This window comes from Heterodontus francisci, chromosome 10, assembly GCF_036365525.1.
Source record: "Heterodontus francisci isolate sHetFra1 chromosome 10, sHetFra1.hap1, whole genome shotgun sequence".
NCBI classification, from domain to species: domain Eukaryota; kingdom Metazoa; phylum Chordata; class Chondrichthyes; order Heterodontiformes; family Heterodontidae; genus Heterodontus; species Heterodontus francisci.
This window is the reverse complement of record NC_090380.1, coordinates 121216930-121232373: the sequence shown is the minus strand read 5'-3', so window position 1 is coordinate 121232373 and position 15444 is coordinate 121216930. Positions and strand designations below refer to the sequence as shown.

At 45.7% G+C, this 15444-nt stretch overlaps 1 protein-coding gene across 1 annotated transcript in view; it reads right to left on the bottom strand.

Moving 5' to 3' along the window:
- LOC137374244 (cell adhesion molecule 2-like) overlaps positions 1-15444 on the bottom strand; it is a 912392-nt gene that overhangs the window by 668875 nt on the left and 228073 nt on the right. Inside the window, exon 3 of the mRNA XM_068040031.1 lies at positions 13475-13624. Coding sequence (XP_067896132.1) covers positions 13475-13624 — 150 coding nt within the window. The remainder of the gene's footprint in view (positions 1-13474; positions 13625-15444) is intronic.

Genomic DNA, 15444 nt, shown 5'->3' with positions numbered 1-15444 from the left:
TCACATCTCAAGGGTACATTCTCAGTGGGTAAAATGGGGGTATTTATACCACCTCTCAAGGGTACATTCGAAGTGGATAAAATGGGGGTATTTATACCACCTCTCAAGGGTACAGTCACAGTGGGTAAAACGGGGGTATTTATACCACATCTCAAGGGTACATTCACAGTGGGTAAAATGGGGGTATTTATACCACCTCTCAAGGGTACATTCGAAGTGGGTAAAATGGGGGTATTTATACCACCTCTCAAGGGTACATTCAAAGTGGGTAAAATGGGGGTATTTATGCCACCTCTCAAGGGTACAGTCACAGTGGGTAAAATGGGGGTATTTATATCACATCTCAAGGGTACATTCTCAGTGGGTAAAATGGGGGTATTTATACCACCTCTCAAGGGTACATTCGAAGTGGATAAAATGGGGGTATTTATACCACCTCTCAAGGGTACAGTCACAGTGGGTAAAACGGGGGTATTTATACCACATCTCAAGGGTACATTCACAGTGGGTAAAATGGGGGTATTTATACCACCTCTCAAGGGTACATTCGAAGTGGGTAAAATGGGGGTATTTATACCACCTCTCAAGGGTACATTCGAAGTGGGTAAAATGGGGGTATTTATACCACCTCCCAAGGGTACATTCACAGTGGGTAAAATGGGGGTATTTATACCACCTCTCAAGGGTACATTCGAAGTGGGTAGAATGGGGGTATTTATATCACCTCCCAAGGGTACATTCACAGTGGGTAAAATGGGGGTATTTATACCACCTCCCAAGGGTACATTCACAGTGGGTAAAATGGGGGTATTTATACCACCTCCCAAGGGTACATTCACAGTGGGTAAAATGGGGGTATTTATACCACCTCCCAAGGGTACATTCACAGTGGGTAAAATGGGGGTATTTATACCACCTCCCAAGGGTACATTCACAGTGGGTAAAATGGGGGTATTTATACCACCTCTCAAGGGTACATTCGAAGTGGGTAAAATGGGGGTATTTATACCACCTCTCAAGGGTACATTCACAGTGGGTAAAATGGGGGTATTTATACCACCTCTCAAGGGTACATTCGAAGTGGGTAAAATGGGGGTATTTATACCACCTCTCAAGGGTACATTCGAAGTGGGTAGAATGGGGGTATTTATACCACCTCCCAAGGGTACATTCACAGTGGGTAAAATGGGGGTATTTATACCACCTCCCAAGGGTACATTCACAGTGGGTAAAATGGGGGTATTTATACCACCTCTCAAGGGTACATTCGAAGTGGGTAAAATGGGGGTATTTATACCACCTCTCAAGGGTACATTCACAGTGGGTAAAATGGGGGTATTTATACCACCTCTCAAGGGTACATTCGAAGTGGGTTATAAAGGGGGTATTTATACCACCTCCCAACGGTACATTCACAGTGGGTAAAATGGGGGTATTTATACCACCTCCCAAGGCTACATTCACAGTGGGTTATTAAGGGGGTATTTATACCACCTCCCAAGGGTACATTCACAGTGGGTAAAATGGGGGTATTTATACCACCTCCCAAGGCTACATTCACAGTGGGTTATAAAGGGGGTATTTATACCACCTCCCAAGGGTACATTCACAGTGGGTAAAATGGGGGTATTTATACCACCTCTCAAGGGTACATTCGAAGTGGGTAAAATGGGGGTATTTATACCACCTCCCAAGGCTACATTCACAGTGGGTTATAAAGGGGGTATTTATACCACCTCCCAAGGGTACATTCACAGTGGGTAAAATGGGGGTATTTATACCACCTCTCAAGGGTACATTCGAAGTGGGTAAAATGGGGGTATTTATACCACCTCCCAAGGCTACATTCACAGTGGGTTATAAAGGGGGTATTTATACCACCTCCCAAGGGCACATTCACAGTGTGTAAAATGGGGGAATTTATACCACATCTCAAGGGTACATTCACAGTGGGTAAAATGGGGGTATTTATACCACCTCTCAAGGGCACATTCACAGTGTGTAAAATGGGGGAATTTATACCACCTCCCAAGGTACATTCACAGTGGGTAAAATGGGGGTATTTATACCACCTCTCAAGGGTACATTCGGTGGGTAAAATGGGGGTATTTATACCACCTCTCAAGGGTACATTCACAGTGGGTAAAATAGGGGTATTTATACCACCTCTCAAGGGTACATTCGAAGTGGGTAAAATGGGGGTATTTATACCACATCTCAAGGGTACATTCGAAGTGGGTAAAATGGGGGTATTTATACCACCTCTCAAGGGTACATTCTCAGTGGGTAAAATGGGGGTATTTATACCACCTCTCAAGGGTACATTCAAAGTGGGTAAAATGGGGGTATTTATGCCACCTCTCAAGGGTACAGTCACAGTGGGTAAAATGGGGGTATTTATATCACATCTCAAGGGTACATTCTCAGTGGGTAAAATGGGGGTATTTATACCACCTCTCAAGGGTACATTCAAAGTGGGTAAAATGGGGGTATTTATGCCACCTCTCAAGGGTACAGTCACAGTGGGTAAAATGGGGGTATTTATATCACATCTCAAGGGTACATTCTCAGTGGGTAAAATGGGGGTATTTATACCACCTCTCAAGGGTACATTTGAAGTGGGTAAAATGGGAGTATTTATGCCACCTCTCAAGGGTACAGTCACAGTGGGTAAAACGGGGGTATTTATACCACATCTCAAGGGTACATTCACAGTGGGTAAAATGGGGGTATTTATACCACCTCTCAAGGGTACATTCGAAGTGGGGAAAATGGGGGTACTTATACCACCTCTCAAGGGTACATTCACAGTGGGTAAAATGGGGGTATTTATACCACCTCTCAAGGGTACATGCGAAGTGGGTAAAATGGAGGTATTTATACCACATCTCAAGGGTACATTCGCAGTGGTTAAAATGGGGGTATTTATACAACCTCCCAAGGGCACATTCACAGTGGGTAAAATGGGGGTATTTATACCACCTCTCAAGGGTACATTCGCAGTGGGTTTTAAGGGGGTATTTATACCACCTCCCAATTGCACATTCGCAGTGGGTTTTTAAGGGGGTATTTATACCACCTCTCAAGGGTACATTCACACTGGGTTTTAAGGGGTCTTAATACCACCTCTCAAGGGCACATTCGCAGTGGGTTTTAAGGGGGTATTTATACCACCTCCCAAGGGCACATTCGCAGTGGGTTTTAAGGGGGTATTTATACCACCTCTCAAGGGCACATTCACAGTGGGTATTAAGGGAGTATTAATACCACCTCTCAAGGGCACATTCGCAGTGGGTTTTAAGGGGGTATTTATACCACCTCCCAAGGGCACATTCGCAGTGGGTTTTAAGGGGGTATTTATACCACCTCTCAAGGGCACATTCGCAGTGGGTTTTAAGGGGGTATTTATACCACCTCTCAAGGGCACATTCGCAGTGGGTTTTAAGGGGGTATTCATACCACCCCTCAAGGGCACATTCACACTGGGTTTTAAGGGGGTATTTATACCACCTCTCAAGGGTACATTCACAGTGGGTTTTAAGGGGGTATTAATACCACCTCTCAAGGGTACATTCACAGTGGGTTTTAAGGGGGTATTTATACCACCTCTCAAGGGTACATTCGCAGTGGGTTTTAAGGGGGTATTTATACCACCTCTCAAGGGTACATTCACAGTGGGTTTTAAGGGGGTATTTATACCACCTCCCAAGGGTACATTCACAGTGGGTAAAATGGGGGTATTTATACCACTTCCCAAGGGTACATTCACAGAGGGTTTTAAGGGGGTATTTATACCACCTCCCAAGGGTACATTCACAGTGGGTTTTAAGGGGGTATTAATACCACCTCTCAAGGGTACATTCACAGTGGGTTTTAAGGGGGTATTTATACCACCTCTCAAGGGTACATTCACAGAGGGTTTTAAGGGGGTATTTATACCACCTCCCAAGGGTACATTCACAGAGGGTTTTAAGGGGGTATTTATACCACCTCTCAAGGCTACATTCGCAGTGGGTTTTAAGGGGGTATTTATACCACCTCTCAAGGCTACATTCACAGTGCGTTTTAAGGGGGTATTTATACCACCTCTCAAGGCTACATTCGCAGTGGGTTTTAAGGGGGTATTTATACCACCTCTCAAGGCGACATTCACAGTGGGTTTTAAGGGGGTATTTATACCACCTCTCAAGGGTACATTCACAGTGGGTTTTAAGGGGGTATTTATACCACCTGCCAAGGGCGCATTCACAGTGGGTTTAAGGGGGTATTGATACCACCTCTCAAGGGTACATTCACAGTGGGTTTTAAGGGGGTATTTATCCCACCTCCCAAGGGTACATTCACAGTGGGTTTTTAGGGGGTATTTATCCCACCTCCCAAGGGTACATTCACAGTAGGTTTTAAGGGGGTATTTATCCCACCTCCCAAGGGCACATTCACAGTGGGTTTTAAGGGGGTATTTATCCCACCTCTCAAGGGTACATTCACAGTGGGTTTTAAGGGGGTATTTATCCCACCTCCCAAGGGTACATTCACAGTGGGTTTTAAGGGGGTATTTATCCCACCTCCCAAGGGTACATTCACAGTGGGTTTTAAGGGGGTATTTATCCCACCTCCCAAGGGCACATTCACAGTGGGTTTTAAGGGGGTATTGATACCACCTCTCAAGGGTACATTCACAGTGGGTTTTAAGGGGGTATTTATCCCACCTCCCAAGGGTACATTCACAGTGGGTTTTAAGGGGGTATTTATCCCACCTCCCAAGGGCACATTCACAGTGGGTTTTAAGGGGGTATTGATACCACCTCCCAAGGGTACATTCACAGTAGGTTTTAAGGGGGTATTTATCCCACCTCTCAAGGGTACATTCACAGTGGGTTTTAAGGGGGTATTTATCCCACCTCCCAAGGGTACATTCACAGTGGGTTTTAAGGGGGTATTTATCCCACCTCCCAAGGGTACATTCACAGTGGGTTTTAAGGGGGTATTTATCCCACCTCCCAAGGGCACATTCACAGTGGGTTTTAAGGGGGTATTTATCCCACCTCCCAAGGGCACATTCACAGTGGGTTTTAAGGGGGTATTTATCCCACCTCCCAAGGGCACATTCACAGTGGGTTTTAAGGGGGTATTGATACCACCTCTCAAGGGTACATTCACAGTGGGTTTTAAGGGGGTATTTATCCCACCTCCCAAGGGTACATTCACAGTGGGTTTTAAGGGGGTATTTATCCCACCTCCCAAGGGCACATTCACAGTGGGTTTTAAGGGGGTATTGATACCACCTCCCAAGGGCACATTCACAGTGGGTTTTAAGGGGGTATTGATACCACCTCTCAAGGGTACCTTCGCCATGGGTTATAGTTTAAACCATGGGAATAATTTGCATTGATGAACTTTGCCAATTCTCTCCATAATATTGAAGTGTTGAGTTAGGTAGCAGCTTGAAAGTTTAAAATTGGTGGTGATTTGCAGCATGCAGTCGAATGCTGTGTTGAGAGGGTTACATTTCACTGAATATAACTATCGCTGTCTCTCCTGCTGCCACATTGCTTCATACTTTCCTCCCATCCTATATAAATGCAAGTTCTGTCTTCCTTTATCCCTCGTCAGCGGCTTTATCTAACCTTGATTACATACGCAGCCCATAAAACCTCTGCAGTAAAACTCCTGACAACACAATAACCTTTGCGTGACATTGCAGTGAGTGAGAACAGCCTGTTGCCAGCCGTGTGCAGTTGCAATCCATTCTTTCCCCTGTTGTTAATGCTAGTGTCATGCTTGGTGCATTTCCTATTTTCTGTCTGATTTATCTGAATGATAAAACTTTGTGTTGAAATGGATCTAGAAGGGATGCTGGTGAAACGGTGAGGCCCCCGAAATTCACATGATGATCAAGAGGCAGCCTGGTATGCGAGGTGCATGTTGAGAATTGGGCTGCACTGCCTTCTGACTAAGCAATGAGACTCAGCTTGTAAATCTTCCAGAAATTCCCACACAGCTGCACTCAAAGGAACAATTCTATGCAATTCCCAGCAACCCATTCTTCAATTGATCACCATATTGTATTAACTGTCCAAAGGAGTCTTTTCATCAAACAGCTTGGAACCGACAAACTGGAAGGGTTTCACACTTAGCCTAGGCAACTTCAACAGACCAGTACATTTCATTCTGTTTCAACAGCACAGATTCACACTTTCCCACCAAGTAACAGCCCTCCAGGCTTTCTTTCACTTACTTTAATGACCCTGTTCTTTTGTCTTCAACATCTCAATAGCTGAGTTTCCACGAGATGTTCAGTGTGCACTGCTGTTATTAATGGGGAAACTCTGCTCATTTGACATTGTGTCCAGAGATGATCAACACTTACTGACCAGTTGTTGCCTGGCAGTAGACAGGAAAACACTAGTAGGCCAGCGCTGCCATTCACCTGCCAAGCTGGACTTCGAGCTTCATGGTACCCCATCTCTACTCTTCAGACAATAACCGATCCTTTACTGTCAATTTAACAGAGGTGTTCAAACTGATGAGGGGTTTTTATGGTGTAGATAGGGAGAAACTGTTTCCACTGGTAGGAAGGTCAGGAACCAGAGAACACAGATTTAAGATACTTGGCAAAAGAGCCAGAGAGGAGGTAAGAATTTTTTTTTTTTACGCATCGTGTTGTTCTGATCTGGACTGTACCGCCCAAAAGGTCAGTGGAAGCAGATTTAATAATAACTTTCCAAAACAGAATTGGATAAAGACTTGAAATGAAAAAAAAATACAGCGCTATGGAGAAAGACCAAAGGAGTGGGATTAATTGGGGAGATCTTTCAAAGAGCCAGCATGGGCAAAATTGAACGAATGGCCTCTTCTTGTGCTATACAATTCCAGTTTGGGGTGACAGTCAGTCTGGGATGATGGGTCAGGTTGGGAGCAACAGGTCAGGTTGGATAGGGTGAGGAGCCAGTCTGGATGGGGCATTAGTTTGGGAATGATGGGTACTGTCATGCTAGGTCCCCACCTGCCAAGAATGAGGCACATTAATTTTGTCGCGAACATTAATTTTAAACTGTTACTGGAGTGAAGAAAGGACTTGTTGAACGATCAACCGTGGCAGGAAAAGACATTTGCATATTAACAGAAGGTGATTGGAAGGACAAAGGACCATTCCCTGAGACATTCAACCCACAATGGACCTTGATCACTAGGTATTGTGTGTAAGAGGAGCATTCCAGAGGCTGCTAAGGTGATAGAATCCAAGACATGATCAGACCAGTTAGTCACATGACTAATCTGCTTGGCAACCGAGGTTTTTCTGAATTGTACAAACAGTTTGAACTCAAGAGTGTCTGTTTGCTCCTGGACTGAGAAGATCTCCCCTGTCTGCTCCCATCTCTTTCTCACAAGCCTCCGAATCCACTAAAGACGCATTAACCCCAAGAGAGAAAAGTCTCCTACAGTGAACAAGGTTTAAGAAGAATACTGGGCCCCAACAAAAAGCAAGATCTACCTACAACAAGAACTCTACAGGGAGCACGAAAACCGTAACAAAAACTCTTCAGATATTGCCTCAAACATTTTTCTTCTGCTCTTTTCTGTCTCTATTTGCATGTGTGTATCACGTATGCATGCTAGCGTAGGCACGTCATGTATCCATAGGCATCAACTGAATTAGAGTTGAGATTCAAGTTTAATAAATTTCTACTTGTCTTCTTTAAATCTAATAAAACCTGTTTGTGCTAGTTTCTTTGCCTTATAATTGGAAAGCAGTGAACAAGGATTCACCAAGGGGGAGCTAAAAACACGTGTATTTAAAATCAAACCCTGTTACGGTAAGACCAGGTGAAGGCTGAAAAGGAACCCTGGACCCCTTTCTCACTGGGTTGTAACAGTACGCTTGGGATGATGGGATATTTTGGGGCCAGGGGTGAGGGGACAGAGTGAGTTTGCTGGGTTGCTTTTGGGTGAAAGATCAGTTTGGGTTGAGGTGTCAGGTTGGGGTGATGGACCAGTTTTGAGTGAGGGGTCAGAATGGAGTAATGGTCATTTTGGGAATGGGGTCAGGTTGGGGTAAGGGGTCAGTTTGGGCATGGGGTCCGATTGGGGTGAGGGGCTATTTTGGGGATAAGGGATCAGTTTGGGGGTGAGGGGTCAGATTGAGGTAAGGAGTCAGTTTGGAGTGAAGGGTAAGTGTGGCAAGAGTGGAACCAAGCAAGAGTCATCTCACAGGAGTAGCTGCTGGTGGAGGAAGGTCTAGGCAACTGAGTTGACCATGGTAGAGAGTTGAGAAGGAATTACCTGCAGCCTTTTACTTCTGTGGACAAATCTCCTTCTGTAATTCTAGCTACTATTCGTTAGTTCATAATGGAGCAGTTAAACAGGGATGCATAAGAGACCAGAATTAGAGGAATGCTGAGATCTCGGAGCATTGTGGAACTGGAGGAGATTCCAGAGATAGGGAGGGAGAGGCCATGGAGGGATTTAGAAACAAGAATGAGAATTTTAAAATGGAGGCGTTACCGGACTGGGGGCCGAAGTAGGTCAGAGAACACAGGCGAGTTTGTAAGAGGGACGTGGTGCGAGTTAGAACATAGAAAACAGAATTTTGGATGACCTCAAGTCTATGGAGGGTGGAAGATGGGAGGCAATCAGGAATGCATTGGAATAATCAGGTCTGTAGGTAACAAAGCCATTGATGAGGGTTTCAGCAGCAGATGAGCGGAGACATATGCAGAGTCAGATGATGTATGAAGGTGGAAATATGCGTTCTTAGTGTTGCTGCAGATTGGAAGCCCATCTTGGGGTCAAACACAACACCAAGTTTGCAAACGTATCTAAACAGGTGCTGCTTTCAGAAGGGAGAATTTGGGAGGAAAATTGGATTATAAGGTAGCAATGTGCTTTGCATGAGCTGATACACATCCAGATTTTGTTACCCAATTTAGACTAAACACAGAAATAGTAAAAGCAAAAAATGTCTGTCATATGTTCAAGGGATAGATTCTGTGCTCACAGATATAAAACTGGCAAAATTGGCGGGAATCATCCTAACACTTTGACTCTGTCCAGCAATATCCTTCATCTTCTGTCATTCTCGATATAAAATAGGAAGTGTGCAGTACATAGGAACAGGAGAAGACCATTCAGCTCCAAAAGCCTATTCAAGCCTATTCTGCCATTCACTTAGATCAGGGCTGATCTGCACCTCAATTTCATTCACCTGCCTTTGTAACACAACTTTGTTATAAAAAGGTTTTGTGCATTTGACAGCAAGCTAAGCCTGTTACAGAAGTCCCAACTGAAAACAAGGAAAAGGCGACAATATTCAGGTCTATCGTCCTCACTGGAGAATGGTAACAAATGAAAACTTTAGCAATTTTCTACACCACACCATCATCAAACTGCTCCTGGAAAAACACAAAATTAACATGCCAAGTTCTTGTTCCTTTCAAAAAGTGGAAGCTTGAGATGCCCCATTAACTGTAGTTCTCAGGATTATGAAGGGAGCTAACAAGGATAATCCTGGAAAGATGTTCATTTTGGTGAAAGGTTCAAAATTCAAGGAGTTAGTAATAAGTGGATAGAATGAATCGAGTTATAATGCAGACAGTCATTGGAGCAGGCAGTACAGTGGGTTCAATGAGCAAGTGAACCCATCTGATGTGGCCTATAAAGCCACTCAGTTGTATTAAAGATCTAAAGATAGCAGCAGACAAGGTGCGTCGGTGGGATTGAGGGATATGGGGGGCGGCGGGGAAGGTGGGTAGGTGGGATTGAAGGATATGGGGGGGGGAAGGTGGGTAGGTGGGATTGAGGGATATGGGGAGAAGGTGGGTAGATGGGATTGAGGGATATGGGGAGAAGGTGGGTCGGTGGGATTGAGGGATATGGGGAGAAGTTGGGTCGGTGGGATTGAGGGATATGGGGAGAAGGTGGGGAGGTGGGTTTGAGAGATATGGGGAGAAGGTGAAGGAGGATGGGAACCTTTGCAAGGAGTCAGAGGAGGGGGGATCAAAGACAAGAACAAAAAACAATGAGGGGAATAAGAAGTGATAGGCAGAGAAATCAAGGGCCAGAATCAAACAGCGCCACAGTGAAAAATAGTGGGAAAGGGACAAGTAATGTTAAAAAGACAATCCTTAAGGCTTTATGCCTTAATGCGTGGAGCATTCGCAATAAAATGGATGAATTAATCACGCAAATAGATGTAAACAGGTATGATATAGTTGGGATTACAGAGACATGGCTGCAAGGTGACCAGGGATGGGAAATGAACATCTAGGGATATTCAGTATTTAGGAAGGACAGACAAAAAGCAAAAGGCAGTGGAGTTGCATTACTGGTTAAAGAGGAAGTTAACGCAATAGTGAGGAAAGATATTAGCTCTGGCGATGTGGAATCTGTATGGGTAGAGCTGAGAAACACTAAGGGGCAAAAAACGTTAGTCAGGGTTGTACATAGACCCCCAAACTGTAGTGGTGATGTTGGGAATGGCATTAAACAGGAAATTAGAGACGCATGCGAGAAAGGAACATCTGTAATTATGGGTGATTTTAATCTGCATATAGATTGGGCAAATCAAATTAGTCACAATACTGTAGAGGAGGAATTCTTGGAGTGTATACGGGATGGTTTTCGGACCAATACATTGAGGAACCAACTAGAGAATAGGCCATCCTCGACTGGGTATTGTGTAATGAGAGAGGAATAATTGACAATCTAGTGGTGCGAGACCCCTTGGGGACGAGCGACCATAATATGATAGAATTCTTCATCAAGATGGAGAGTGATGTAGTTGATTCTGAGACAAGGGTCCTGAACCTTAATAAAGGAAACTACGAAGGTATGAGGTGCGAGTTGGCCATGACGGATTGGGAAACGTTACTTAAAGGGATGACGGTGGATAGGCAATGGCAAACATTTAAAGAGCGCATGGATGAACTGCAACAATTGTTTATCCCTGTCTGGCGCAAAAGTAAAACGGGAAAGGTAGCCAAACCATGGCTTACAGGGGAAATTAGAGATAGCATTAGATCCAAGGAAGAGGCATATAAATTTGCCAGGAAAATCAACAGACCTGAGGATTGGGAGCAGTTTAGAATTCAGCAAAGGAGGACCAAGGGATTGATTAAGAAGGGGAAAATAGAGTACGAGAGCAAGCTTGCGGGGAACATAAAAACTGACTGTAAAAGTTTCTATAGGTATGTGAAGAGAAAAAGATTGGTGAAGACAAATGTAGGTCCCTTACAGTCAGAAAAAGGGGAATTTATTATGGGGAATAAAGAAATGGCTGACCAACTAAATGCATACTTTGGTTCTGTCTTCACAAAAGAGGACACAAATATCATACCAGAAATGTTGGGGAACACAGGGCTTAGTGAGAGAGAGGAACTGAAGGAAATCAGTATTAGTAGAGAATTGGTGTTGTGGAAATTGATGGGATTGAAGGCCGATAAATCCCCAGGGCCTGATGGTATGCATCCCAGAGTATTTAAGTGGATGCATTGGTGGTCATCTTCCAAGATACTATAGACTCTGGAACAGTTCCTGCAGATTGGAGGGTAGCTAATGTAACCCCACTATTTAAAAAGGGAGGTGGAGAGAAAGCAGGGAATTTTAGACCAGTCAGCCTGACGTTGGTAGTGGGGAAAATTCTAGAGTCCATTATCAAAGATTTTATAGCAGAGCCCTTGGAGAACAGTGCTAGAATTGGGCAGAGTCAGCATGGATTTATGAAAGGGAAATCATGCTTGACAAATCTACTAGAATTCTTCGAGGATGTAACTAGTAGAGTTGATGAGGGGGAGCCAGTGGATGTGGTTTATTTGGACTTTCAGAAGGCTTTTGACAAAGTCCCACATAAGAGATTAGCATGTAAAATTAAAGCACATGGGATTGGGGGAGTGTATTGCGATGGATCGAAAATTGGTTGGCGGGCAGGAAACGAAGAGTAGGAATAAACGGGTCTTTTTCCAAGTGGCAGGCAGTGACTAGTGGGGTACTGCAGGGATCGGTGCTCGGACCCCAGCTATTCACAATATACATTAATGATTTAGATGAGGGAACTAAATGTAATATCTCCAAATTTGCAGATGACACAAAACTGGGTGGGAGGGTGAGTTGTGAGGAGGATGCAGAGAGGCTTCAGGGTGATTTGGACAAGTTGAGTGAGTGGGCTAATGCATGGCAGATGCAGTATAATGTGGATAAATGTGAGGTTATCCACTTTGGTAGCAAAAACAGGAAGGCAGATCATTATCTGAATGTCTATAAACTGAGAAAGGGGAATATGCAGCGAGACCTGGGTGTTCTTGTACACCAGTCGCTGAAGGTAAGCATGCAAGTGCAACAGTCAGTAAAAAAGGCAAATGGTATGTTGGCCTTCATAGTGAGAGGATTCGAGTACAGGAGCAGGGATGTCTTGCTGCAATTATACAGGGCCTTGGTGAGGCCACATCTGGAATATTGTGTGCAGTTTTGGTCTCCTTATCTGAGGAAGGATGTTCTTGCTATAGAGGGAGTGCAGCGAAGGTTTACCAGACTGATTCCTCGGATGGCGGGACTGACGTATGAGGAGAGATTGAGTCGGTTAGGATTATATTCGCTGGAGTTCAGAAGAGTGAGGGGGGATCTCATAGAAACCTATAAAATTCTAACAGGACTTGACAAGGTAGATGCAGGAAGGATGTTCCCGATGGTGGGGGAGTCCAGACCCAGGGGTCATAATCTAAGGATACGGGGTAAACCTTTCAGGACTGAGATGAGGAGAAATTTCTTCACCCAGAGAGTGGTGATCCTGTGGAATTCTCTGCCACAGAAAGCAGTTGAGGCCAAAACATTGTATGTTTTCAAGAAGAAGTTAGATATAGCTCTTGGGTCTAATGGGATCAAAGGGCATGGGGCGAAAAGCAGAACAGGCGAATGAGTTGGATGATCAGCCATAATCATAATGAATGGCGGAACAGGCTCGAAGGGCCGAATGGCCTACCTCTGCTCCTATTTTCCATGTTTCTAAGTGGGGAGATGGGATTGAGGGATATGGGGAGAAGGTGGGTAGGTGGGTTTGAGGGATAAGGGGAGAAGGTGGATAGGTGGAATTGAGGGATTTGAGGAGGAGGTGGGTAGTTGGGATTGAGGGATACGGGGAGGTAAGTAGGTGGGATTCAGGGATATGGGGAGAAGGTAAGGAGGCTTGCTAGGCCAGTTCGTAGACATTGTGTTCTTAAGTATCAACCCATCATCAAAACCTTTCACCAGTATTGTGATTCTCATCCACCCTGACCCTGTGATACCAGGCAAGTATAATTGTCTAAATTGAGTAAATGAAATACATTTAAAATAACTCGAGAAAAGCAGACATATTCTCTTTACTCTTGTATTTCCTACACTGCCTCGCTTTCCAACCTCAGCAAGAGCTTTTCATTGACAGCTGCTGTGAGAAGGGGAACAAAGCATCAAACAGATCTAAGCTCAACATTGCACCCAGTACCTTTCTTGTCATCAAAATAAAGGGTCTGCTGGGCTGGGTTTGACCACTGGAGGGAGGTGTTGTCATTTTGGTCCACCTTGCAGGTCAGTGTTGCAATTCCTCCTTCAACCGCTGTCACATTCTGGGTCAGTGGAGACTGTGCCTGACTGCCTGTGAATGAAAGACAGAGAGAAAGTGAGAAGAGACTGTACGAGAGGACGTGCGAGCGTTCACATAGCATTACACCTCCTTCAGTTACTTGGATCAAAATCTTACTGTTCTTTTAGCATAAAACATTCCATTTGTAACAACGGGACATTTGAGGCTTTGTGTTAAAATATTTTCAGTGGGTTATTTTTCAGGTACAGGCCAGGGTGTTTCCGTGGTGAAATGGGTCTCAGGTACAGGCCAGGGTGTTTCCGTGGTGAAAGGGGTCTCGGGTAAAGGACATGGTGTTTCCCTGGTGAAAGGGGTCTCGGGTAAAGGACATGGTGTTTCCCTGGTGAAAGGGGTCTCGGGTAAAGGACATGGTGTTTCACTGGTGAAAGGGGTCTCGGGTAAAGGACATGGTGTTTCACTGGTGAAAGGGGTCTCGGGTAAAGGACATGGTGTTTCCCTGGTGAGATGGGGTCTCAGGTACAGGCCAGGGTGTTTCCCTGGTGAAAGGGGTCTCAGGTAAAGGCCAGGGTGTTTCCCTGGTGAAAGGGGTCTCAGGTACAGGACATGGTGTTTCCCTGGTGAAAGGGATCTCGGGTAAAGGCCAGGGTGATTCCCTGGTGAAAGGGGTCACGGGTAAAGGCCAGGGTGTTTCCCTGGTGAAAGGGGTGTCAGGTACAGGACATGGTGTTTCCCTGGTGAAAGGGGTCTCGGGTAAAGGCCAGGGTGCTTCCCTGGTGAAAGGGGTCTCAGGTACAGGACATGGTGTTTCCCTGGTGAAAGGGGTCTCAGATACAGGCCAGGGTGTTTCCCTGGTGAAAGGGGTCTCAGGTACAGGACATGGTGTTTCCCTGGTGAAAGGGGTCTCGGGTAAAGGCCAGGGTGTTTCCCTGGTGCAAGGGGTCTCAGGTACAGGACATGGTGTTTCCCTGGTGAAAGGGGTCTCAGGTACAGGCCAGGGTGTTTCCCTGGTGAAAGGGGTCTCAGGTACAGGACATGGTGTTTCCCTGGTGAAAGGGGTCTCGGGTAAAGGCCAGGGTGTTTCCCTGGTGAGAGGGGTCTCAGGTAAAGGCCAGGGTGTTTCCCTGGTGAAAGGGGTCTCAGGTAAAGGCCAGGGTGTTTCCCAGGTGAAAGGGGTCACAGGTACAGGACATGGTGTTTCCCTGGTGAAAGGGGTCTCGGGTACAGGACATGGTGTTTCCCTGGTGAAAGGGGTCTCAGGTACAGGACATGGTGTTTCCCTGGTGAAAGGGGTCTCGGGTAAAGGCCAGGGTGTTTCCCTGGTGAATGGGGTCTCAGGTAAAGGCCAGGGAGTTTCCCTGGTGAGAGGGGTCTCAGGTAAAGGCCAGGGTGTTTCCCTGGTGAAAAGTGTCTCAGGTACAGGACATGGTGTTTCCCTGGTGAAAGGGGACTCGGGTAAAGGCCAGGGTGTTTCCCTGGTGAAAGGGGTCTCGGGTAAAGGCCAGGGTGTTTCCCTGGTGAGAGGGGTCTCAGGTAAAGGCCAGGGTGTTTCCCTGGTGAAAGGGGTCTCAGGTACAGGACATGGTGTTTCCCTGGTGAAAGGGGTCTCAGGTACAGGCCAGGGTGTTTCCCTGGTGAAAGGGGTCTCAGGTACAGGCCAGGGTGTTTCCCTGGTGAGAGGGATCTCAGGTACAGGACAGGGTGTTTCCCTGGTGAGAGGGGTCTCAGGTACAGGACAGGGTGTTTCCCTGGTGAAAGGGGTCTCGGGTACAAGACATGGTGTTTCCCTTGTGAAAGGGGTCTCAGGTACAGGCCAGGGTATTTCCCTGGTGAGAGGGGTCTCAGGTACAGGACATGGTGTTTCCTTGGTGAAA